Source organism: Chaetodon trifascialis, chromosome 5, assembly GCF_039877785.1.
Source record: "Chaetodon trifascialis isolate fChaTrf1 chromosome 5, fChaTrf1.hap1, whole genome shotgun sequence".
In the NCBI taxonomy this organism is placed as follows: Eukaryota; Metazoa; Chordata; class Actinopteri; order Chaetodontiformes; family Chaetodontidae; genus Chaetodon; species Chaetodon trifascialis.
In genome coordinates this window covers 30602635-30629932 of record NC_092060.1, presented here as the reverse complement: position 1 = coordinate 30629932, position 27298 = coordinate 30602635, and the positions used below count along the sequence as shown (strand labels likewise).

The 27298-nt window shown below is 48.7% G+C and overlaps 3 protein-coding genes across 5 annotated transcripts in view; 2 read left to right on the top strand and 1 right to left on the bottom strand.

Moving 5' to 3' along the window:
* Positions 1-13430, bottom strand: part of LOC139331126 (transcription factor COE3-like) — a 100077-nt gene extending 86647 nt beyond the window's left edge. For all 3 annotated transcript variants that reach the window (XM_070962461.1, XM_070962459.1, XM_070962460.1), the window contains exon 1: positions 12896-13430. In XM_070962461.1, the coding sequence (XP_070818562.1) occupies positions 12896-13029 (134 nt within the window). In that variant the 5' untranslated portion in view covers positions 13030-13430. The remainder of the gene's footprint in view (positions 1-12895) is intronic.
* The window catches only part of canx (calnexin), a 283863-nt gene that overhangs the window by 118437 nt on the left and 138128 nt on the right, over positions 1-27298 (top strand). The gene's annotated exons all lie outside the window — the stretch shown is intronic.
* On the top strand, positions 20535-27251 carry LOC139331629 (ubiquitin-conjugating enzyme E2 2-like). Its single transcript, XM_070963225.1, has 7 exons — positions 20535-20990; positions 24506-24569; positions 24681-24712; positions 24954-25031; positions 25103-25208; positions 25440-25533; positions 26714-27251. Exons 1-7 carry the CDS (start codon positions 20967-20969, stop codon positions 26757-26759), a joined length of 444 nt encoding a protein of 147 aa, XP_070819326.1. The 5' UTR covers positions 20535-20966; the 3' UTR covers positions 26760-27251.

Genomic DNA, 27298 nt, shown 5'->3' with positions numbered 1-27298 from the left:
TCACCTGCAGCTCACCTGCAGCTCACCTGAGAAACACGGACCGGACCGACGGACCGCTGTGGACACAGAGAGCCACCTGCTCCAGATAAAAGCATGAAAGCAGCTCTGCACACCAGCTTTAATTCTCACTAATTCTCAGAATATTTAGAATTAATTAGTAGAATTATATGATTTTGTCATTAATATAGATTTGAGTATTTTGTAATTCTGCAGATGATCCAAATAAATTGTTGAAAAGAGGAAACTCTCTGAACTATTTTAACTTTCAGACTGAATTCATAATGTTTGGAGCAAATTCACAAAGAACAATTCAGAACAAAAGATGCTGAAACAAAAGGCAACTTCAAGCAAAGAGAAAAGAACTTAAATAAATTATTCTGAATTATTCTGGAAACCACGTTTTATTATAACGAAGTGAAATATTTTCTCTGTAAATTCAGCTTTTCTTCACTCTCTAATATTTATCATCTCACACACCTCTGAAATAAACTGCTTGAGGTTTTTGTTCAGGATTGTTTGGTGATCTCAGCGAGCGTCACGTCACCGTCCTCTAGATTAAACGTGCTTCATGTGCTCAGCGTGAAGAGGCTTTCAGTGTCAGCAGCTGATTTTAGGAGAAGTGGATAAAAATCCTGGCTGATCCTGAACTAAAATCGATGCTCCTGCAGGAAGCGACCTCTGCTCTCGGCCCGAGCAGCTGCGAGCGTCCGACGGGGAAACGCTCAAAGCAACAGCCGAATATTTTTACATCAATCTCATTTTCTGCTCGTTTTGTTTCCTAAAACGCTTCATGATCAATACGCCGGCCCGGCGCAGACAAACATTTATTCACGCTCAGGGTTTGTTTCTGGAAACTGGCCCGCTCGCTCTCGGCCTCCGTGTTTGCCGGCTCAGGGGTGTATTCCCCAGACGGCAGATTAATACAGCGCTGACCTTTCTGCACCCCATTACCAATGCTTAATGCCTCATTTGTAGGCCGCTTTGTTGGAAGCTAATTCTTCCGACTCGCAGCGCTTTGCCGGCCGGCCGGACGGCGTCGCGGAGAGCCTGCGGAGGAAGAGGAGGAGGAGGGGGAGGCCGCTCAGGTGTGCGTCGGTCAGGTGGGAGTCTGCTCGGTGGGAATAAAGCAGCCGAGTGTCAGAAAACACAACGTGTAAAAATAAAAAAACACTGCGAGGAATCAAAGCCGACACGTCAACACGTTCGCCAGCAGATACCTTCAATGACTTCCTGCGAGAACGACACCCACCAGCATCTGCTTCTGTCCCAGCTGCTATTCTGACAACACCGCCAGCGCGAGACACGTCCTCTGCTGAAGACAGAGTACTAATACACACTCAAGTACTCTGCACTGACATATACTACAACAACACCGGCACATTCTCACTGAGCTCATCGTCAGCAGCTGAAGAGGCAGCCGGCGGAAGAGGACGCTGGACACCAACACGTCTCCACCTGCCGGGCGTGGACGGCTAACGCGAGCGGCTGACGCGGAGCAGAAGCAGCAGCGACCAACGTCTGAGGAAACAATCAAACAGCACGTGCTGAGATCTCTGAACACACCTGACAGGTAAACTTTCTGTATGTCTGACAAACACATGATTTCTTTTTGTCTTTCCGTGTCTCGTGTTGGACGCACACCATGCTTAAAATACACCGTCTCGTTATTTAGCAGCTGTATTCTGTCCCCCTGCTGTGACGCTCAGTGTCCACGTGTGGGATCAAATGTCCAAACTGACTCCAGATCAGCTCTACCTGCGGAGCAGACGATCGTTTCTGGAACGTTGTCGCTGCCTTCAGGGAAGCAGACTTCAGGCCGCACAGGGTGGAGGTTTCTGCAGTGCAGCGAGGTAAAAGTACTCGTGGTCTGCAGCAAAATGTGAGAAAGGTGCACAACGATCCTTTAATGTCAGCATCAGGACACGTCCTGACCAAACAGCTGACTTACATTTCTGAATTTTAAAGTGTGAGGAAACGAGATGAAGGCCCGAAACAAATTCAGCTTTGAACAATAAAACAAACAGAGAGCCGACGCAGAATTTGGCACCTGTTTCATCCAGAGCGCCATCAAAAGCATCACTTCCACCACTAAACCAGCCCATTATCCAATTACACACAATGCTCTGCGGCGGCCATCCAGACAGCCGATCGCCACGCCGACCAAGCCGCCGCCGCCATCGCCACCGCTCATCCTCTCCTCTCTGCTCTGCCTCCACTCAGAAAGCTCGTTAGCATTATTATTATTTCAATTATGCTAATTGCGGCTGCATCCACTCGTCGCCGCGCCTCGCATCCGGCTGTTAGCACTTGGCACAAGGTGTAATAAAAACAGTATCGATGGCACACGGCTCGCTCAAACATGCCCGGAGTGTAAATCACACGCCAGCAGCCAGAGAGGCGAAAAATAACACACACGCACGCACGCACGCACGCGCACACACACACACACACACACACACACACACACACACACACACACACACACAGAACAAACAAAGTGAGGCAAACGAGGCCGCGGCCGACGAGCTGCACGTTTCACCACAAAGCCTGAAATTAAAGGTCAGCGGGAGCCGTGTCGAGCACTCTGCAAACAATTACTGAGCAAGACAGCAGGTCACACACACATTAACACACACGCACGCACGCACACACACACTCACTCACTGAATCAATCCACTGCCTGAACACTGCAGTAGGACCTGCTCTGTTCACCGTTTTAAAGGCCGATCAGCCACTCAGTCCCAGTAAGAGACGTCTTGTACTGGTTTCACAGCCTGCTTCATCCTCATCACCATCTTCATCAGGATTCGTTCAAACCAGCAAAAGTTTGTCTGAAATTCTTCTGAGATCTAAAAGTGTCCAAACACACCAACGTGTCAGGCTGAATTTTTTTAACGTGTCCACATCGATGCAGAGGACGAGTAGAATCTGTCCATCCGGTGGACGGACGCAGGCAGAGACACATGAAGTGTGAGGTCTGAGAGACGCAGAGACAACAGGACGGAGCTGCCGATGTTTAACAGGCTGTGCAGAACGACGCTGCTCTTCAGGCCTGAAACACACTGAGCGTTTCCTGAGGAGTGTGTGTGTGTGTGTGTGTGTGTGTGTGTGTGTGTGTGTGTGTGTGTGTGCGCACAGCTGACAGATGACCTCAGAACCAGCAGGACGGTGGCAGGTGAGCTCAGGTGTAATGAGGACGTAAAGGAAGGAGCTCAGTAATAAAACGCCCACAAGCACGCTGCTAACAACGTGTGCTCCTTCCAAACTGAGCCCACCTGCAACATCCTGCAACTTCAGTTCCTACCAGCTGATGATAATGATGATGATGATGATGATGATGATGATGATGATGATGATGATGATGCCGCTGGACACACGTGATTAAAACTGCTGCAGGTCAAACTGCCCAACACCAACGTGAACGACCTTTGACCTCTGTCACGTTAAATCTAAAAACACAGCAGCACATGAACACCGACGATCATCATCTGTTTCTATTCAGCCAAACACACACACACACACACACACTCACACACACACACACACACACACACACACACACACACACACACACACACACACACACACACACACACACACACACACACACCACGACAACATTAATCAAACAGGAGATGGAGTGTGACCGCTGTTTGAGTCTTTAACCAGCGTGGCCTGCCACCTCACACACACACACACACACACACACACACACACACACACACCTCAGCCTAATGAGCCATGCATGCATGCACACACGCGAACACACGCACACACGCACACACACACACACACACACGCACACACGCACACACACACACGCAGGCTGGCTGCCAGGATGTTAATCAAATAAACAGTGGATGTTTAAATCTGATTCAGTGGGAAACAAACTCAGAGCAAACACACCCTGACAGGACACACACACTCACACACTCACACACACTCACACACTCACACACACACACACACTCACACACTCACACACTCACACACACACACACACTCACACACTCACACACACACACACACACACACACAGGTTAATGTGAGCAGAACTCAAACCAGCAGCGCTGCAGCAGACTGACTGGATGCTAACAGAAGCTAACCCTGACGCCACCCTGAACCTTCAACAAACACTCGATGGCTGACCTCACCTGAGAGGACGTCACCTGACAGGTGTGCCTCTGAAAGCTGCAGGATGTCTCTGCTGCAGGACCAACACAAACTGGACTAAAGCTTTTTAACTAAGACACCGCCACTGACACATGTTATGACATCATCCTACGCCTGGGCGATACATCCTCTTGCTACGATGCGCCTTCTCCGCCTGTCGACTCTCTGAGCTAACTCACCAACCGGAGCCTCCGCTAACTGCTAATCCTGCTAGCCTCTGCACCTGCGCTCGTTACACAGCGGTATGGAACTGGTTTGGGGAGAGTGGGAGAAAAGCCCCTCTTTACGAGGGGAACAAGACAAACAAACAACAGCTTGCACTTTCATTCCCAGAGGCAAACAGGGGTTACCTTAAGTTTTTGAGAAAATAAAAGCAAAACTTGTTTTGAATTATCTGTCTTTTGTGCTTATTGTCTTCTTTAAAAAGTAGAAAAAAAATTTTTTTAGGCCTTATCGCCCAGCCCTACATCATCCTGACCTCTGACCTGCAGCACCTGACCTGAATGTGATCAGTACACACACACACACACACACACACACACACACACACACACACACACACACACACACACACACACACACACACACACACACACACACACACACACACACACCCGCAGGCCTTCCTCTCTAATTACTATGGAAGTCAGGTTGGACGCTTAAAACATGCACATATTGTTCATGTACGGTGAGTGAGTGTGTGTGTGTGTGTGTGTGTGTGTGTGTGTGTGTGTGTGCCTGACTGAGTAAATGTATTCGTGCATAATTGTGCAGCCTTGCATAAGTGAACGCACACACGCATACGCACACACGCATACACACACACGCGCGCGCGGGCACACACACACACACACACACCTGTTTGGTTCGCTCTTATTAGCCGTGTAATGTGAACTAATGAGTTGAGGCTGAAACATGGTGAGAGGACAGACTGTGTGTGTGTGTGTGTGTGTGTGTGTGTGTGTTTTAAATGTTTGACTCTCTCTTCTCACTAAAAGTAATCTGATTACTGGATCTGGTTGAAGTATTTAAACCGATGCTTCTGATCTGAGGACGGTAACTCCATCACAGATGCGTTGTGGGAGGTTTTTGGTGCGTCGGGGTCTGCTGTGGGATCAATGGCGGTGGCGGCGGTGGCGTCGGGGAGGGAACGCCCGCTCACTGATTTCCATTTGTGCACCTTAATAGTGTGTGTCATTCCTAATTAGGGCGAGCGGCTCGGGGAAACGGTGCTCGATGCTGAAATGGCTGCTCCTGTCACGCTGCAATTACCAACAAATTAGTCTTTAGACTGAGGGGCTTCTGCACACACACTCTCACACACACACACTCCTGACCGAGCGTGTGTCAGAGTGTGTGTGAGCAGTACGTGTGCTAATTGGTTGTTCTGAGAGGTGTTCGATGTGTGAAAAAGCACGGTAAAAGCAGACGAGGCTTCGCGGACGTCAGACATCCACCTGCAGCTGTTTGTTCTGCAGCTTCAACCAATCACCTGCCGGGCCGCCGGCCGAGCTCCAATCAGCATCATCAACACTCAGTGACACGTGCTTACTGAAGGAGACGAGGCGTCTGACGGAGGACAGGTGAGCTCTGACCACAGGTGAAGTGAAAACTGAAAGCGTCTGAATAAAGAGCTGATTGTTGGTTCAAACTGAAACTTTATCAGCAGATTCAGCTTCACTTCAGGTTTCTCTCTTTGTTCACAGAGCTCTGCCTGCGGTGCGTTCAGGGTTCGGTAAATCTGGCCTTTCCTGGTCCAGACGTCTTTTTGGGGAAATGATTTTCACCTTTTTGGCTTCAAACGCTCTTTAAAAGTTATTGGATGTGAAGAAAAACGTGAACGCTTTAGCTCTGCTGTCAGGATGGATGAGAGCTGGACTCACAGCGGTGTTTCCTCCACTCAGCTGTTTCCTCTACAACACGCACACACACACACACGCACACACGCGCACACACACACACACACACACACACACACACACACACACACACACACACACACGCACACACACCCTGGCCGGGCCCATTAGTGTGGTCACCTGCTCCTCTCAGACGGCGCTCAGGTTAATTGTTTGCAGCTTTCTTGTGTCGCTGCCTCTGATTGGCTGTTCGGCCTGCAGCCTGACATTCAGAGGCCGCGGACACAAAGAGCCGCTCGAGCGTCGACGCTTTATTTACACGAGCGTCACTTCCACCGCGGCGGCGGCGCAGGCAACGCGTGAACTTACAGTAACGAGGCTGACGCGGCACCTGCCGCCTCTTTAATTATCTCACACGTTTTCAGGCGGCGTTCAGGAGTTTAATTGTGTGTGCGTGAAGAGGAAGAGGAGGAGGGTGTTGACAAATGCAAACGCAGGAGGAAGTGCATTTTCTCTCAGCCGGGGGGGGGTGAGGAGTTTCAGACGGGGGGAGAAGAGGGCAGTGAGCGGCGAGGCCTCGACTGACCTCCTCCATCACTCCTCTGCCGCCGTCATGACTTACGACTCCCTGATAAAAAGTCTCTCAGCGCTCAGATCCATCACTGCCAGCCTCCACAGACCCGCCTCAAACAAATCCCCGATCCCCCACCCCCCTGCCCGCCCCCGGGGGGCGCCGAGCGGAACGCCAAACGGCCGATGATTGAGCCGATGACGAATGACGCCGCTGACGAAGAGGGAATCCCCCGGTCGACAATTATTCACCTCATCCAAACCCGACCTGAACTCCCCCACCTCCCCCCGAGCCTGGGAACCTGCAGTTTGAACCCCCCCCCCACACACACACACGCATGCACACACACGCACGCACGTGCGCACACACACACACACACACACACACACACACACACACACACACACACACACACACACACACACACACACACACACACACACCCTGTGCCCCCCGAGGACAGAGCTGGGTGTGGAGGGCAGGATCACTCACTCTGCTCACTCTTTTCTCTTCCTCTCTGTCTGCAGGTGTCAGGGAGGGTCGAGGGAAATCTGTTCACCTGAAGCTTCAGCACACACACACGCACGCACGCACGCACACACACACACACACACACACACACACACACACACACACACACACACACACACATCTTAACTCTGACAGTGAACCCGTTCCACTTCAAATCCACTCGTTTTCAGCTTCAGCCTCATTAAAGGACAAACACTAAAGGCTGATGAAGAAGAGGCCGTTTCATCCTGGAGGCTTCTTCACACTCTCTTATATTTATTCAAAAACTCTGTTACAGACAGAACGATGAAGACTTTTCTTCATTTATCACCATGAGTGCAGATTTAATCCATCACAAATAAAAACTGGAGGATTAAATCAGAAAAATCGTTAATGAGCAGAAAAGGAAGCAGAGATGGACATCGTCCTTAAGGACGGCGTGGACGGATGGACGGACGAACGGACGGACGGAGAGCTGGAGGTTATTTCACTGCAGTGAACAAAATGTGCCGAAGATGTTTTCATCACTTTATCTTCACTGTTGTAACGTCAGCTCAGCTGATTCAGTGTAACTGAACACAGTTCTGTTTGAATCAGGCAGAACGTGATGAAGAGGAGGTCTGAGTCGACTGCGGCGTTCATCCTTTAACTCGAGCCGAGCGTTTGTTTTACGACGAGCGTTACGACGAGCGTTACGACGAGCGTTACGACGCGTTAGCCGCCGCGAAAACGCCTCATTTCACAATCAGATCCATGAACTGACGCAGACAAGATGGCCGAACTGAAGCGCGGTCTGGTGCTTTGAATTCTGGGATCGGCCGCCTGTGACGGAGGCCGAGGCGACTCCATCAGAGTCCCGTCGTCTCTCGTCTCTTTCACCAAGCGTCCGGTGGATCAGGGTTTTCAGGGGTCCCCGGTCTGAGCCAGGACGGGTTTACGGTTTCATCTCGAGCGGCTGCTTTAAAACAAACGACAAGAAACGTCTCAGAGCGTGTGTGTGTGTGTGTGTGTGTGTGTGTGTGTGTGAATATAATATATCTGTGTCTTTACACACACACACACACACACACACACACACACACACACACACAGGCTCTCACACTAATATGTATGATCTATGAAACACACACACATGCGCACACACACAGGCATCCTAACACCGACAGGCTCACACCACAGCAGCGGTGACCTCTGACCTCGGCAGCTTTTCGGGACTCGTTCTGTCTGAAAACGCGCCGTGCGAACCGTCAGCGCTCTGCAGGTGAAATAAAGCTCAACACGTCTGACACCACCTGAGGGTCCAGGTGAAACGTCCCGTCCAATGAGGACATGAACGTCCACAGATGTCAGCGTGCTCAGAGCAGCGTTTGCGTTCGTTTCTCGGCGTCACATTAAAAACTACTTCCTCTCTGGATATTTACTGTTTCTCGTCTTGGAGTTTGTAATCAGCGTCTGACGCTGTGATTTCAGCTGTGCAGCAGAGTGTAACACTAATACTCCACATTTTAGCACGAGGACGTCCTGATGACGGCCTGCAGGGACCCAAAGACATTCACCCGGTACGTGAGCGTGACAGCGGGAGAAGACACGAGACGCCAGAGCTTCACGTCCCAAAGCGCCGAGACGCAAATGTGAGTTTACACTTTGAGCAGAAGAAATGAAACGGAGGAGGAAGACGGACCTTCAGCGTGTGTGTGTGTGTGTGTGTGTGTGTGTGCACGTGAAGTGACAGCAAACAGCTGCAAACTGACGTGAGATCAGCAGAAACACGGCTCAGAGCAGCAGAACAACAGTAAACACTGCGCGCCGTCAGGGCTCCATTATTCATGCGTGCAGATAAACAGTCCGCCGATGTGCAGCAAACAGCCATCACACAGGCCGACGCTTCACACGTCCTCCTCAACATCTCCATCGGATTTCTGCTCCGGCGGCTCGAGCTCACGTTCTCCAGCCGCCGGTTCTCTCTGAGTTTCTGACTGTTCTCAGGAGAACTCGCTGCCGCGCTCACGCACCAAACTCCAGAGGAAAACCTCTGGAATTGTGCGGATCCACAGGCCGTCTCAGAGCATCGAGTGAGGGACTCAGATTCAGATTTTCAGGTGTTTTCTGTGCTGAGCAGCAGCTTCACACACTGTAAGAAGTGAGTGAAATGTGACAGACGTGATCACAGCGCAGAACGGAGGACAAACTGTCCCACATTGTTCATGGACACGCATTAGTCAGACCGCCTGGGTCCAGGTTCAGCGTGCTGGTCCAGATCTCCTGTCAAACAGCAAACACTGCGGGTCAACATGGAGGCTTTCAGGTCGCTCTGTGGGCGCAATCACAGCGTCACCAGTTATTTTAAAGCGGTGGAAACAGCTGAAGCTTCATGTGTGAAATATCAGATAAAATGAAAGGATGAAGCTGAACAGGGTCGAGTCTCTTCTCTCGTCATTTATTACCGTTTATTTTTATTTCTGTGGTCTTCCTTTATTTTCTGCATCATTTCTAACGTTTCCTCTCGTGAACACGCCGCCGCCATCTTTAAAATCTTTCCTTTAAAACGTAAAACGTTCAAACCAAACGTTTGATGATTTGAAATCTTCTGATCTGATCTGTGAGACTGAAGACGAGTCTGTCCAAAGATCTCATTTCAGCACAGTTTCCGATCATTCAGGCCGATCGGGTGACCATCGCTGATCAATAATCTGACTGATCGAATGACAAACGGCTGCAGGCTGTAGTTTTTACATTTTCACGGCTTCTCACAATAAAACAGACTGAATGTCTGAGTGACAAACTGTTGATTCCTGCACTGAATATTTCCACAATACTTCCAGTATTACAGTATTAAATTCAGCAGTATTTCCATCGTACTGCGTCCTTTGTCTCTCAGAGCGTCCGTCCTCTGTCTGTCCCTCGCTGAAGGATTTTTCTGTCTGATTTGTGATATTTGATTTTGGGTTTCTCTCTCTCTCTCTCTCTCTCACACACACACACACACACACACACACACACTCAGTAATCTTTGATTTTCTGCTTCAGAAACAACACAAATCTACAGTTTCTCCTCTAAAACTAAAACACAGGACGTGAAAACATGTAGAAGCATCTCTTCACGGCTGCACGCCGGCGCCGCCTCGCCTCCTTCAGACGTTCACACATTCAAACGTTCATTTCAGGAGCGGATGAATGAGTGAACTTCTCTGGACGCGCCGACTCGATTTCCAGCTCAAAGTTAAATCTGAGCTTCAGAGCGCTGAAGACAGAACGAGCCGTTTCTCGGCTGAACTTTGGTTCATGCACAGTGAATTCAGCCTCCTGCAGACAGCCACTGCGCCCGTGCTGCGTTCACAAACACGCGGCTCACTCGTCCTCTGGACCGCTCGTCTCACCCTCAGCAGCTTTAACGTCACGTCTGTTCTGCGGGTTTTAAAACGCTCTCGTGCTTCTGAAGAAATAAACTTGACGTGACTTCATTCTGTCTCTGTTTAACGTTCCTGTCTGTGCCGAAGACGAAGAGCAGGCTGTGTTTTCTGTGCAGATCAATCTATCCATCACACACACATAATCCACCTCACCGATTCCACATGTGCACATCAGCCACACCAACAGCAAGCTGCCGTGCCTTCAGAGAGCCTTCATCCATTGAATGGTTATTTAAATGTCAGAAAATTATCTGCATTTTGTTTGGATGACTGATTAACCATTAAAGTCATTTTAATCAAACTTCTCTGGTTTTAAAATATTAATCTAACCAGTTTCACATGATGAAGGTTTCAGCTGCTGATCAGACAAAAACAAACATTTTAACATGTTAACTTTAATGTTTTCTACTGTTTGCTGCATTTCTGCAGAGCAAACCAATAACCAGTGAACCCAGATACAAAATGTTTGTTTGTCTCATCTCTCTGACGCCGCGGTGTCCATGGAGGACGGACACGTTTGGACAGCAAAGCTGGTTTTGTTTCTGCTCAGGTTATATTTAAACGTCCTCGTGCAGAATTTAAAGGACTGAAGCAGCAGTCTGAAACGTGTTTCCACCACAGTCCGGACGGTTTTCACGCGTTCAGAACGAGGCTTTGTGAAAATGGTTCGAAACACTGAAAATATTCCTTCAGTTTGTATTTTTTGTTGGGATCCTGCTGCAGAGTTTGGAGCTGAAAATGATTCATTTTGCAGATTTCTGAGCTGAAGTCCTGCACGACACACACTTAAAAGCAGGCAGAAAACTGAAGTTTGGGGAGAACACACGTGTTTGTGGAGGTGATGATGTGCTCCAGCAGCTGACGGCTTCTCCTCATGCTCAGGTGATTTAAACCTCAGGCAGGCTGCAAATCCTGCATTGATTTATTTGAGTTAAGCGGTCAAATTTCACTTCAGCTCACCTGCGTCTCCCCGAGAGACGCTTCAGCAATTTAGACCCTCCAAACTCTCATTATTAGCCTCAGATTTAGAGAAAAAACTCCAAACCAAGAGACAGAGAATTTTATGACCTTTGAAAACTGAAAACATTTTTTTTTTTAAATGCACAAATATTTATTTGAAATTCGGCATTTTGATAATTCACATTTCTGGACAGTTGTTGCAGTTAAATTAAGAGCATTTCTCCAGCTCTGCGGGCTTTGAGAGGCTTTTAGAAATGAAAAATGCGGACAAACTCGGGAGTCTGCCGGGCTGCGTGTTTCCATCACGGACGTCCTGTTAACTTATTTTAGCTGCATGAGGAAAACTGCACATCTCTTTAATTTAACGTGTTAAATGTTAATTTATTTCTTCCGCGTGTCGCTTCATAAATAAAATTAAATTGCTGCTTGTTAAATTCAATCCGCCGCTTTAGGATTTCTAAACGTTGTGTTGATGTTCGTGTGTGTGAGAGAAAATCTGAGTGACTTCGTTAAATACTCATGTTAAGAAACAAATTTAGAAAAATCTTCTTGCTAACATTTAATTATTGTTACAGACCTGCGAGCAGCAGCCTGCAGCGGCTCCTGCTCCGCGCTCCTCCCGCCGCGTCTCTGCGCTCTTTGCGCGCGGCGTGTTCGCACAGAACCAAACCGCTGTCAGATTTGTTTAAATGAATTATCAGAGCCGCGATGTGGGAAACCTAAACATTATTTCAAGCTGAGTTTTGGTTTCTAAAGAGCCGCGGAAATGGGAAAGCAACTCGGCGCGTGTCTCCGCGCGCAGCGGGCTGTCGGTGAAGCCGAATCCGTCGGAGAGTTTGAGGGAGACGGTGTGATGCGCTGCAGCTCCGCGCTGCAGCTCCGCGCTGAAACACGAGCCCTGCTGCTCTGAATTACTGAGACAAACGGCTGCTTACGGCTGACACGACTTCATGTGGTGATTCTAGATTATGCTGTTTTTTCTCCAAATAAAAAGATTTTTTTCTGAATTCTAAACGTCGTTTTTGACATGAATTTTGACAGTAAAGCAGAATCTGTGCCGACACGTCCAGCTGCTGCTTTTCCTGGTGCTCTGGTAGTTTACTGAAAGTTCACGGTCCTCTTTTCAGATTTGACTGCGCTTCAGTGTCTCTGGTCTCGTTTGTTTGTTGTTTGACTCTGAGCTCTGCTGCACTTTAACGGTCTGCAGCAGCAGAAGCGGCTCAGCTGCCTGAACTTTGGTCTGAACTTGCTGTTTTTCTTTCTGTCTTTGGCTCTGCAGACTGAAGCCGGAGGATGCAAACACGACTTTCACCTTCACGCTGGAGTTTTGGACTGTGGCATTACTCGACGCACTGGCACCGCGCGCGGAGCAGCGCAGAGACAAAAGTTGCACGGTTTGGTGATATTTTTACCTCTGGGCCGCTGTGTTGGCGTCCAAAATCCCTGCGCCCTGCATCCAGGAGCGGACCGGGGTCATGCCGGTGGGGAGCGGCTCCTCCTTCATGGTCAGGGCCCCCCGGGGGAGGCTGTCCTGGATGGAGAACATCAAAGTGTCCTTCTGGGAGCTTTGTCTTCACCAGAAACAAGACAGAAGAAGAATAATCCTCCCTGTACCAGCCACTCAAAAAAGCCAAAGGACCACCTGGATTAAGGTGGAGAAAAGAGGAGATGAGGAGGAGGAAGGAGGGGAGGAGGGACACGAGCGAGCTTCCCCAAAGTACCGGGTCCTGATCCAGAGAAGAGCCCCGGATCCCTCTGGGTTTCTCCGGGGTTGTTTTAGATCCCAGCCCCGGCTCGCAGCTGCCCGGGCTTTAAACCTGCGTCTCTGTGAAGTTAAAAGAGGGCGGAGAGAGGCGCGGAGAGCGGGGAGAGCATCTCAGAGGAGCCGAGAGACAGAGAGATGGAGGAGAATCAGCCGGGATCCGGAGAGCCTGACGCCGGAGAACGGAGCGCGGAGAGCCGGGGATCAGAGGGAGGCGAGCAGCCGCGGATTGTGGAAAAATGAAAAGTGGGATAAAAAACAAGCCACCGCTTCAAAAAGGAGTAAAATGAAATGATTAGCAAACAAGAGGGAGGGACGGACCGTGGAAGGCTGCTGCTCCCGGGGGAACAGGGGGATTGGGCAGCGAGAAATCTCATCCCCCTCCCTCCCCGGCTCTTTATGGCTCCTCTGTCCCGGCGGAGAGCTCCTTCTCCCGGGGTCCGGGGCTCTCGAGCTCCCGAGGGACCGGCGTGGATCAGGAGGGGGCGGGGACGCGACCAAATAAGGACAGCTCATTTGGATACTGGTCGCGCCTCTGGCGTCTCATTGGTCAAAGTCGCGCGTTGCGTCATTGTTTTTTCAAACCGCACTCCAAATAAGGGTTTCCGCGTGTTGGGCCGCGCGCACTGTAAAAAATGAGGCTTGGATGTGCGTGAAAGGGGCTAAAAACAGCACGGCAGAGGTTCAGCTCACGAGATAAAGTGCAAACACACTTCATGACGGACACGTCCACACACTGTTGGACCAACAGACTGACAGGTGAAATTAACAGGACGATCTGTCCAATGTTCAGCCATGTTTGAGGTCTCAGGCCTCGTGTTGAACCGCAGCACGTGAAGGAATGTGTGGATGCGGTGAGTCAAACCGCGGCTCCGCAGCAGGACTCAGTCATCCTGAGCCGTTTACGCACCGTTTGTGTCTCACTTCAACATCCTCAAACACGCGCACAGTCTGTCACTTCTGTGGCTTTTCACGTTCAGTCCGTCATTAAATGAGCTGTTGAGGCTGATAGAAGGTTGAACCTCCTCTATCCAAAGCTTCCGAGGCTGTTTCCGCTCAGGCCCGCTCAGGAAAAGCCGCTCCTGATTTATTTTAGCGGATACGAGACTGTAATACTGAAGCTCATCAGGAACGGGAATCTGTATTCACCTCCTCCAACCACACAGACTCCTTCAGATTTTGGGGATTAACTGGTTTCATGTGGAATAATCTCCTCTGTCATCCGGCGTTCAGGCTGACTGACACGGGAGGCGCGCAAATTTGGCACCAATTTGCGCTTTTTTACGCACGGACATATGGCGCTCCCTCTCTCTCTCTCTCACACACACACACACACACACACACACACACACACACACACACACACACACACACACACACACACACAGACACGCGCGCGCGCACACACACCAGGAGGGGAAAGCCGCTAATAAGATGTGTTTCAGTCAAAGTGTTTTCTTTCACACTGCTGTAAAACGCGTCTTTAATTTCAGACTTCAGGTTGAACAGCTCGGCCCGCAGCACCGATCAATAACAACAACAACAACAACAACAATATTTACAATAATAATACCAATATTAATAATCGTAATAATAGTGTGTAATTTTCTCTGATCATCTCGTGGTGTTTTCAGCCTTTTGACATCTCCAGCAGTCATTTCTGTTCATTTTCGGGGCAGGAGCAGAATTCCTCTAATTAAGCAAAAACTCCAGAGCAGCGCTGATTAAATATTTATCCTCCTTTAGCCCGCTGCCTTCCTCCAGGGAAACAGAAACGTCTGGAAAGCCTGGAAAAATATTTCTGTGCGCGGGGAGAGAAAAAGTCAATGAGACGCTGCAAACATGTTGGCGATGAGGAGGAAGATGATGAAGAGGGTCCGGATTAGAAAGCAGACGGCGCAGCTCGGCCCGACTCATCGTGATAATTCTAAATATTATTTTAGCCTTTTAATTATTAGGATAATGTGCCTGAAATAATAAGAATCCTAATAAATCTCACTACACTCGAAAATTGCTTCTACAAATAAACAGAACACAAAGATTTTCAGGCATTATTCTAAATAATTATTTGAACATTTTCAGACATTTTCACACGAGGCCACGATGGAGGTAAATTCACAGCACGTCCGTTCACGTGTTTCCTTTCCACGGTGCGTTCACGCTCATTTTATTTTCTGCCTGTGATTTTAGGCTGTGCCCACAAACACGTGTGAGCGCGTTACAAAGCTCCTGTGGAACCTGAATCTACCGCAGTGATCCGGAGCTCCCTGCAGGGTCTCCTCAGAAACTCCTGACAGCCACGCGCTCCGGAGCCGTAATACGGGATAAAGACGAGCCTCTGCGGATCTCAAACCTCCTCTGGATGCAAATGAATCCTTTCAGGACTCCCAGCACCTCTTCTGGATCCCCCAGAGAACCGCAACAATTACCCAAAAACTCCCGTAGAAATCTTGGAAGCCTGTAAAACACCTAGAAGTGCCTCAAGTCCTCCTGCACTGTCGGCCGTTACGAAATCTCTTAAAAACTCCAGGAACTTCATTAAAGGCCCTGAAACTCACTACAGGAAGCTAAGAGCTCCGTGAAGCGCCTCTGCACACACCGGTTCCCCTGAATATGACCAGTATCTCCCTGAGATGTCCTGAAATCCCCAAACAGCCATGGAACCTGCACTGAAAATCCCGTGGAACACCAGAACCCCTGGAAATTCTTTAAAACCTTCAAAGCATAAGGAACCCACTCAAGAACCACTCAGAGAGCTCCTTGAACCTCCTCGGGAACCCTCTTAAATCCCCCAGCACCTCCCCTGGATCCTATGACCCCCCTCAAAATGTCCAGAACCGTTACTACCCTAAATCTCCTCCAGATGCCCCAGAACCCCCTAAAACCCAGTGGAATCTGTACAGGAACCTTCTTCAGCACACAGGAACGACTCCAGCCACTTCCTCTAACACCCGTGGAACCCAAGATAGCTTGTTGAACCTCCTTTAGCTCCCTGGAATGTAAGCAGAACCTCCTTTGGAACACCTGAACCCTTCTGCGAGAACCTCTGGAAATGTTTCAGCCCTGTGGGTCCGTTTCAATCACCAGGAGGATTTTCACAGAATCATTTTGGTTTGGGATTAATTTCTTCATGCATCTCTCACACACACACACACACACACACACACACACACACACACACACACACACACACACACACACACACACACACACACACACACACACACACACACACACACACACACACACACACACACACACACACACACACACACACACACACACACACACACACACACACTGAACGTCTCCTTTGGACCCGGCTTTTAAAGAACGTGTTCTCTGATGGTAGCAGAACGTTCTAAAAAGGATCTTTGTGGGGCCGTGCTGAGAACCCTGAGGAAGGCTCCGGAGCAGCAGAGTCGAGGAGCACCTGCAGGACGTCCAGCAGGGCCTCAGGTGGACTCACCTGGTTTTTAAACACACTTCCTGCTTTGCGGTAACGGCTGTATTCTTGGTGCTGCTCTGTAATGAACAGCAGAATCTGCCGTGTGTCAAACACAGATGGCACTTTGTTCTGCTGCTGCTGCTCAAACCATCCGCCAGCTGCAGTCAGAGGGCTCAGTCTGTGGGCGCAGGGCGCCCCTCAGTGGACGGCAGGGGGTACTGCAGAGGGGACGCACTGCCAGAGGACGGACCAGTCTGTCTCTGAGTTTTCAGTTCAAGAAGGATTGTTAGAGTACACAGACTGATGTGAGATTCAGGCTCTGCTTGTTTGATAAATGCATCTGTATTACAGCGCGGCCATCGTTTCCATTATTGATTAATCTGCTGATTATTGTGTCAATAAACAGATGAACTGTTTGGTCAGAAACTTTCAATCACAGCTTCCCAGAGTCCGGCGGTCGATCGATGAGCATCCACACTGTGGGCTCAAGTCTGATCAGAAAAATCTTAAACACACACACACACACACACACAAACACACACACACACACACACTCACACACACACACACACACACACACACACACACACACACACACACACACACACACACACACACACACAGTACATCAGTTTGTCCTGATACACAAAATACATTTATGTCAAAGAAATTTACATGAGAGCAAACAACAACACAAGAATCAATAACAATATAGAACAACAACAACAGATATAAAAATAACATCGTGCACACAACATCGTTTTCCAAAATGTTGTCGTTTACATGAACCCGGATAAATCCGCCGTCGATCGCATCATAACTGCCAAACCTGTGGGCGCGAGTGTAAACAAGGTCGCTCACATGACGTTCAGTATTCAGTCGCATGTTGTGACGTTTCGAACATAAAACATCGTTTAACCTGTTTTCAGAAATCTCCACTTTGGCTGGAGTTTTTAAAAATGATCGTTTTCAGTGTAAAAAAAACTCCGTCTGCATGTAAACAAGAGGCCAAACCGCGTGAAAACATGCCACAGACAGATGTCCACAGACAGACGTCCACAGACACAGACGTCCACAGACACAGACGTCCACAGACAGACGTCCACAGACACAGACGTCCACAGACACAGACGTCCACAGACACAGACGTCAGATCTATGAAGACATCTTAAACACACACAGGCTGAACTTTGTGTTGAATTTTCAAGGAGAGAGACGTGAGAGCCGACTGGATGTCAGTCATTTAAGTGAAGGACGCCATCTAGTGGAGGAAACAACCTATTACGTTCCTGTTCACACAGCTCATCCCGTCTTTTTAACTGTGTCCATGCTTCCTTTGTGTCTTCGTGTCTCCCATTGAGGACATGGGACAGACTCAGGAAGAGAAGGGACACGTCTCCTCTGAAGTGTCTCATGAAGAGACAGTTTCCTCTGTAAAGAGAACTCTGAACATCAGAGTATCACAGCCAGGTGGAAAACCAGAAAACATCCCTGCAGTGCAGTAAAAGTACACAGAGCGTCAAACACAGACGCAGCCAACACTTCAGAAACTCTGAGGTCGTAAAGCAAACGTCCGAGATGTTTCATCATTATTTCATTATCACTTTCCATCTTAACGATCTGAATCAAAGAACGCCAACATCTGCTGACGAACAGGTCAAACCATCAAACAGCTGTTTGTTATTTTCCCCTAAACTTTCTGACAGTTAAAGATCGTCAGTGTAAAAAAATCCACCAGAATCACGTTTAAAGCTCCGCTCTGTCAACCAGCGTTTGGTTTGTTAAGTCACTCAGGAATGAGACAGAACGCCTGGGCAGCTGGGACAGCGGGACAGAACAAACCCAGTACCTGAAGACATGACCTCAGCCATGGACACGTCCATCCTCTGTCCGCAGAGTCCTCACAAGCAGCGTCTCTTCTTCTGCATCCTGTAAAAGAGGGAACGACATTCAACAACGCTGTTTTCTGTCTTTGGCTGAGACGTTTGAAGACGTCTCACTGGACTCTTGAAGCAACTTCAGGCATTTTTCATGACTGTTTGAGGATTCATAGACTGAATGACGGATGGATAAAATGAGCAGCTGATTAATCGATTAGTTGCAGCTTTTGTTTCCGGCATCATCAGCGTTTTACTTTTTACCCATTTTCCAAGTTGTGAGTCAATTTTCTGATTAATCTACAAGACAACTGTGAAGACGTTAATCTTCATGCAAACAGAAACTAAACCAACAACAAAGCTTTTTCACCTGGTTAGTGATGTAATGAAGCGAGCATGAGGACGTGTCACTGACGTGTGGATGAGAAGACGAGCGTCTTTGGAAACAGGATGAAGAACAAGTGAAGTTACTGCAGACAAAATGTTTAGTGTTCTGGACGTTAGAGGAGTTTCAAACCGGTGAAAAGAGTCACTGAAAGCTCTGAACCAGCCGCAGGTCATCACAAACTTTACTGACGGTTTATTCTAAATTATTCTTCATCCCAAAGTCTCAGGTCCTCATATCTGACTTCATGTAAACATGTTGAGGCCGATGGTTAGCTCAGAGGATTTAAGCTCCTTCAGAGTCTGTTTAAATGGCTGAAGGAGTCTCTGACGATCACCAGCTCTAAACAGATGTTCATGACTGTGAGTCGAGCCTGAGTTACTGTTACTGAGCCGGACATTTAAGCTCAAAAGTCAAGAATTCAGACTTTTAATTCAGGGTAAATATTTGCAGCACTCTGAATTACTTCACATACTGCCTGTGAGTTTCCCTCCAGGATCAATAGTTTGATCCTAATCGATCAGAGGACGCCGTCAGTGGTTTGTTGACCAGATGTTTGATGGATATTCTGAAAATGCAAAGAAACTAAACGTGTCAAATAAATGTAGCCTGAAGTAAAAAGTATGAAGTACTACACCTGCCTCTGAAGTACAGTGCAGTAGAAGTATAAAGTAGCACATAACGGAAATACTCATGGAAACTACAAGTACCTCAAAACTGTACTTAAGTACCGTACTTGAGTAAAAATATTACGTAACTTTCCACCACGTAAAACAATAAAAAAACACATCTGACACACTCGACTAACGTTAGCTAATGGCTCATGTTAAGATAAAGGCTTTCAGGTATGTTAGCATTTTGCTAATGCTAGGTAACGTTTTTTAAGCTAGCTTGTTTTTCATGGTTGGAGTGTAACGGCCCCTCTGTATTTCGGCGTGAAGCTAATGTTTGCAGCTTCAATAAAATATGGAGAGTTCATTTTCACTGACGTTAAGTCTCATTCGTCGTTAAATGCTCACCACGGTGCTTCGGCACGTTAGCTCTACCGTCCGTGACTGTTAGCTGCTGGTGTGTCGAACTTTGTCGAACTTTCCATCCCCAGGCCATTGGCTCGGGCTTGTCCAATCAGGTGCTAGCGCTGCTGCTTCTTCTTCTGCTGCTCCTTCTTCTTCGTCTCAAAATGGGTTGTCATGTAATTTATATTTTCCCCATGAAACTCTGATTTAATATCACGACTCCCTCTTGTAAAATTACAAGACATTTATTACATATCACAATTTAAAATTTGATGGAGAAAATAGTTTATTCTTCAAATATCACAACTTTTCATTGTAAAATTATGACTCTACTCTCACAATATTACGACTTCTGCTTTTAAAATTATAACAATTTAAAATTATGATGTTTACATTGGGCCACTAATCCCAATCCCAAAATCTGGGATTTTGTCATAAATCATAATATTTTGAGGGAAAAGATTTACTGTTTCAAGAACGAAGTCAAATCAATAAAATATAAGGCTGTATATTGTTTTCTTGATGGTATTATTCTCGATATCTTTCATATGTACTAATTCTCCATTCCTGGCTCGTCACAGTAGAACTGTACTCCGTCGTAGTTTAACGGCCATGTTGTAGGCGGCCGTTCGGCGGTGCGTTGAAACACAGGCAGAGTGAGACCTCCTGCTCCCGGTTCTCTGACAGCTGCTCTCTGTGTTTAACGGAAGACATTTTGAGCCGCTGCGGTCGGTCCGGTCCATTATTTGAGTGTCAGCCTGAAGTCAGGACTAACGTGCTGGAGAGTCAGTGTCCAGGCTGAGCTGTAGTCGGATATTTATAGCAGTTTGTGGTTGTACCGGCGTATGTGTAGCATAGCTAGCTATCTTAGCGCCTCAAAACAGCCACAAAAGCTAGCAGTCCTAGATGCTAGTTAGTTAGCGTCACCTAGCTGGCCTGCCCTCCTCCTCCTCCTCCACCTTCTCCTCGACAGCCGGTCCCTTCAAGCAGACACAATGGCTTTAAAACGAATTTCCAAGGTAACGAAATACCCTTTTTTATATATTTAATTTAAATGCCAGACGTGCCTCGCTTCAGATGATGTTGCCTTTAGCTTTAGCGTTAGCATAATCACAGAGAAGCAGCTGCCGCCGATGGTACATTTAGCATAAAGCGTCAGATTGTGGCTGTGGTTTGGGTTTCGATGTCCGCTCAGAGGGGACATCTGCAGGTCTTCTCTGGCCGCTGGGTTCACATGTATCGGCGGTGGTTAGGCCGGTTTTGACAGGACCCCCCGGGGCGTCTGTGGACGGTTTGACAGGAACAATGGTTCAGTTCTCTAACCTGATGCTAGCTTTAGCTTCTGACAGGCCTTCGTCTCAAATGTTCACTTTATTTGCACATACGGTCATTAAATAAGTGAAAGCCGGCGTTATTTGACTGGCTCGAGCTCTTGTTTTGTCCACGTTCAGCCTTCTGTCGTCAGTTTGAGTTCCGGCTGTTTCACCCTGAAATTTGTCTTCCAGGTTTACAGGCAATAAACTCCAATCTGTCCGATTTAGGAAGGTCTTTCATTCTGGTCTCAGTGACTGATGTCAGCAGCACTTCAGTGTCCAGCACTGTCCACAAAGTCTTATTTATGTGTGTGTGGTGTTATCGGAGCGTTGAAGGTGTCCTCACACCAGCAGCTGTCCAACACCAGACAGTCAAACACATCAAATTCAATGCAACTTCAGGCAGTTTGTCCTGAGGACAGACAAACACCAATCAGTCCTCATCTTCATCATCATCGTCATCATTGATCGTGTTTGTTGTCACTGTTGGATTTTCTGATGGAGCGTCACTGATCCGTCAGTGGCTGCCTGACAGAATGTATCGATTGATCACTCGATTGACCAAAAGCTCACCTGCGGCACTTACTGATATTTCAAGCAGAACGACCTCACCTGTGTCAAAGGGAGGCTGGACAGGTACGGCAGGTGAGCCGTTTGGGCTTCCCCCGCACCCTCGGTGGGATTAATCAGATTGATGTGGGGGAGAGGCTGATCAGGTTCAGTTTGTCAGAGTGTGTTCACACAGGTGTTCACAGGTGATGCTGATCCAGAGAGAGTGAGTCAAACTGAGTCGACAGTGTTTCGGAGCGTTTTCCTCTCTGGTTCACTTTAACCTCCTTTTACTGAGACACAACAGAAGCTGCTGCAGGTGAAACACTTTGAACCTTCACTGCTCCTGTAGATTTAGATCTACACAGGAGAGGAGCAAGACAGGAAGTGGAGGATCTGAGGCTCTTCCAGAGGACAGGTAGTTTGTGGTGAATGGACGGAGCAGCCGCTGAGACAGACGTGTCAAGGACTGTCTCCGATGCTTTTGAGCTGCTCTCAGCTGCTTCTTCTCCCTCTGGAGCTCAGTCCAAGCTGACAGCTGAGCCTGGATGTCACATACCGACGCTCACGGCCAGTTTGGCTTCAGGAGACCTCATGCTGGAAATACAAACCTGTTGTCCTATAAGCAGCCTGTCCCCCCCACCCACCCACCTCCCGGTCATATCCTGATCTGGCCTCCTGACTGGTGTCCACACAGTAAAAATAGTCCTGCTGCTGACACATCAATAACGGCTGTGTGTCTCAGTGTGTTTGTAATGCTGCGTTCACATGAGAGACAGCTTCATGTCTGAGCTTCAGGCTGGCCCTTCAAAATAAAAGCCTCTCTGTTGTGGGTCAGGCCACAGACCTGAGACTTCCTGTTAAATCGATAAAAGACGCGTGTGAATCAGAAACAGCTCGTTCAGATGATCTGATGAAGCTTCTCACATGTGGCTGTTCGTCTTCGTCCCCTATGAAATCAAGCTGGATGTCTTCGTGTCGTGTCTGTTGGACAAAACGAACGTGTGTCTGTTGTGATCACTCCCTCATGTTCTGTCTTCAGAGGACAGACAAGCTGCTTCATATCCAGTAAAACATCTCTGAAGGAGACTTTCCCTCACAAACGCCTCTGCTTCTTGTTTCCGCTCCGCCATGTTTGCTCTGCTGGTTCTGGTCCGTCCGTCCGTCCACGAGTCCGACGCGTGGGACAGTTTGTATCCTGTGAGACGAGGTCAGCTTCCCTCATCGTCTCCTGCTGAGGTCAGTCGAGCTGATCGCCTCTTCTTGTGATCAATACACCTTCTGATCACTCCTCAGCGTGTGATGCTGCTGCTGGTTTCACCTGGTTCAGGTGTGATGGTCTGTGCTGTGACGTGCTGCAGGTGCTCTCACATCCCACCTGTTGGCTTCTGGTTCAGGGTTCAGGTGAGCTCTGGTGCATCCAGGTGAGCTCTAGTGCGCTCAGGTGAGGTTTTTAGCATGAATTGAGAAGCTGAATGATTGAGGGTGTCTTCTGCTCGATTGTTCACACAGCTTTCAGGTGTCTCTGTCTCCCTGGTCCCTGGTGGACTCTCTGGCAGTGATGTGGACGTGTTGCTGCTCGTGGCTGTTCGCTGTGTTCAGCTTCATGAAGTAAGACGTGGACTCTGGGTTTAGACGGCGGCGGTTAGTCACCGGCACGTTTCATTGGTCGGAACTGAACAGGTGGAACAGACAGTCAGTGTGCAGCCGCTGGGTTGTGCCGACACCTCCCTCATTGATTTTACACTCACCTGTACGCACAGCTGATTCGTGGGTCTGTGGTTGACCTGATAGACAGTAAGCAGATGTGTGGACAGACAGAAGACATCAGTCATGGTGACGCGTTGTGACGAGTCTGAACGTGTGAAACCTGGACAGCAGCTGCCGCCGTTTAACCGCCGCTGAGGGGTTTCCTGTCGGTCCGTCCGGCTTTTCTTGTTCTTCCTCGTGCTGCGAAACAAACCTGCAGACTTTGTCTGAACACACGTGTGACAGACAGCGAGGAAGACGTCAGCGAGGAAGACGTCAGCGAGGAAGACGTCAGCGTGGCCTCACACGCCTCAACAGAGACGTGATTAGTGAGACAACAGGACGCTCAAAGACGTGTGACTCTGATCAATTTACATATTTAATGAGACCTGTGCTTAACTCCAGAGGGGGACAGTCAAAGTCGTCCTGCACGTCCTCAGTCAGTCAGTCAGTCCATCCTCAGACGAGCTCTCAGTCAAAACCTTCAGAATGGTCTGAACCAATCACAGACCAGAACCTGTTCACGACCGTGAAGGTGTGAGCTCAGTCTGCTGATCACATGACCAACAGGTGATCAGCAGACCAGGTGTCTGTCTGTCTGTCTGTCTGTCTGTCTGTCTGTCTGTCTGTCTGTCTGTCTCTGTCCCTCTGCCTGTCTGTGTGTGTCTCTCTCTGTCTGTCTGTCTGTCTGTCTCTGTCCCTCTGCCTGTCTGTGTGTGTGTCTCTCTCTGTCTGTCTCTGTCTGTCTGTCTCTCTCTCTCTCTGTCCCTCTGTCTGTGTGTCTCTCTCTCTGTCTGTCCCTCTGTCTGTCTGTCTGTCTGTCTGTCCGTCCGTCCGTCCGTCCGTCCGTCTGTCTGTCCCTCTGCCTGTGTCTCATGTGTGGGGACAGACCTAGTTGGTTGACTGGTGTCTCTGGTCCTCAGGAACTCACTGATCTGTCCAGAGATCCTCCGGCTCAGTGCTCTGCTGGACCCGTCAGTGAAGACAGTAAGACGACTTTTTCCTTTTGTCACATGAACAGAGACGCTGTTGTTTGTTTGTTTGTTTGTTTGTTTGTTTGTTTGTTTGTTGGTACTGATCCTCCTTTTTCTTTTCCAGTGTTTCATTGGCAAGCTACTATCATGGGGCCTGTAAGTATGTCCTGCTGTCCTGAGTCAAAGTGTGTTTGTCCGTCTCTGGCTCTGCTCGTCACCGGACGTCTTCACGCTCTTTGTTTATGAGCTTTATTTACCTTCAGACTGAGTTTAAACCCTTTAGAATGAGACCAGGACAGAGTGAGACAGCAGAGATGGACCCTGAACGCACCGCCAGCAGAGCAGTTTCAGTTATTGATGAATTGATGGACGTCTCCTGTGTGTCTCTGTCCTGCAGCCGGACAGTCCCTACCAGGGCGGCGTGTTTTTCCTCACCATCCACTTCCCCACAGACTACCCCTTCAAACCACCCAAGGTGAGTGAACTGATCCAGAGTCAGTCTGTGGCCTGAGCTCGTCCTCTGACTCTGACGTCTCCTCCCTGCAGGTCGCCTTCACAACCAGAATCTATCACCCAAACATTAACAGTAACGGCAGCATCTGCCTGGATATACTGAGATCACAGTGGTCTCCAGCATTAACCATCTCTAAAGGTGAGCTCACCTTCATCTTCAGCATCAGCATCGTCATCATCAGACGTACATCACATGTTGACCTTTAACCTGTAGGTGGCGCTGTGTGAGGACGTCCACATGTAGAACATATGAGCCTGAAGTGACTGTTTGTCTGTGCGTCCACGGGCGTCCAGTCTGAGCTGAGAGCTCTGCAGAGACGTTTGTGTCCTCCTGACAATGTTGACGCGTCTCGTCTTGTCTCCTTCGCAGTCCTTTTGTCCATCTGTTCTCTGTTATGTGACCCGAACCCTGACGACCCTCTAGTGCCAGAGATCGCCCGCATCTACAAAACAGACCCCGTTAGGTGAGTGAGGCCACGCTGCTCAGGTGTGAACAGGTGACAGCAGCACGATGAAAGGATGACTGTGTGAACACATGACTGACATCAGTGCACAGGCTCAGTGTTGATGAAGAGCTCAGACCGGCCGCTGGTCTGAGACCAGTTTGATGAAGCCAAACACAGACTGAGCTCAGGTTGGCTCAGCAGGTTGTAACCGAGTGTCCTGCTGCTCTCAGGTATAACAGACTAGCCAGGGAGTGGACAGAGAAGTACGCCATGCTGTGAGGGTAAGAGCTGCACCTGCCGCTCGCCTGAGCCGCCGCTCGCCTGAGCCGCCGCTCGCCTGAGCCGCCGCTCGCCTGAGCCGCCGCTCGCCTGAGCCTGCTGGAGGCTTCTGGTGGAAAAATGCAGACGCTGATGCGAAGCATGAGTCCAGATGTGAAGAGCCGCCGTGGTCGTTTGATGTTTCAGCTGATTGACGGCGAATCCTGACGGAGGCGTGAAAGCAGAACGAGCGATGAGCTGAAACGTGAAAACGTGTCGAGCGTCTCTGCGCGTCCGGCTGCTTCGCTGTTTGTCGGCTGCTTTTACCTGCATGTGACAGAGCGACGTGTTGGCTTCATCGAGACGTCTGAACGCAGCGTGAACGCACATTTGACGCCCTGCGCATCACTTCCTGTCTGGACTGAACCGTCTGCATCCACATTACACACAACAGTACTACGAATACTTCACAGCAAAGTACTGAACTTGACTTAAATAAACGACTTAAATGAGTTTAACGATGTGTTTGTTAGAAACGCAGCAGGTGTTTCCAGAAGCTGTCAGGACAGAACGTGCAGTAAGAAGTACTACATGCCTGTATTTTATTGGAGTAGAAGTATACAATAACAGAATGGAAATACTAGGTAGAGCACATATATACTGAAATGCAGTACATGTACTTCACAGGTACTTTGACCTCTGACCTTCAGACACTCGCTGCTTTGTTGAACTGAAGCTCCAGAACGAGCAGCCAATCAGCTGCTGGCGTCAGACACACCTTTAGTTTTTCCTTCATTCAACCTTTATTGATACAGGACAGGACAGGACAGAGCAGAGCAGTGTGTGCCTGCGTGTGTGTGTGTGTGTGTGCGCATGGCATCGTCCTGCTCCGTTTACCTGCTCGCAGGTGTTCACTCACCTGTGTTTTTTCTGTCTGCAGGTACAACAAGACAGCTCAGGACTGGACTCAGAAATACGCCATGTGATCCTCGCCTCCTCACGCTGGAACAAACTGTTTGATTTTCTCATGTGGCCACGCCCCCTCCCCATCAGCCAATCACAGCAATTTGTTCACGTTTCTTTTCGTCCCCTTCCTGAACTTTCAGTGCTTTTAAATTCCCAATTTTCCTGTTTTCTCTGCTTTCCGATTGACATAACAAGCCGAGCGAAGGCGCCGGCGGCGAACGGCGGAAGAACCGCGACCACGAGGAAGCTGCAGGAGACGAAGAACAGTCCTAATTAATGCATGTCAGTGATTGGTTCATGTGCTGCTGAGACGTGTCCACTTTTAAAGAACTTTTGGTTTTATTCTGTTTTTGCTTCGGGAGGTTTGTTTTTAGACGAGAGCCGTTAGTTCATCCGTCATCCAACACTGTTCTCCTCTTTTTGCACTGAAGATGAAACTCGAAGCTCTCGACGGCTGATTGATCAGCTGATCGCTCTGTGATGTTTTTCTCAATAAAGTTGAACAAATTGCACTTTTTTTCTAGTCCTGTTTTCAATCTGCAGTTTAAAGATGACGTCG

What these genes read in the sequence shown, in the direction of transcription:
- LOC139331629 (XM_070963225.1), top strand. Translation starts at nt 20,967, where the DNA reads ATGGCTTTAAAACGAATTTCCAAG. An exon ending in AAGCTACTATCATGGGGCCT is followed by an intron (nt 24,713 to 24,953) that starts GTAAGTATGTCC and finishes TCTGTCCTGCAG; the next exon opens with CCGGACAGTCCCTACCAGGG. An exon ending in ACCCCTTCAAACCACCCAAG is followed by an intron (nt 25,032 to 25,102) that starts GTGAGTGAACTG and finishes TCCTCCCTGCAG; the next exon opens with GTCGCCTTCACAACCAGAAT.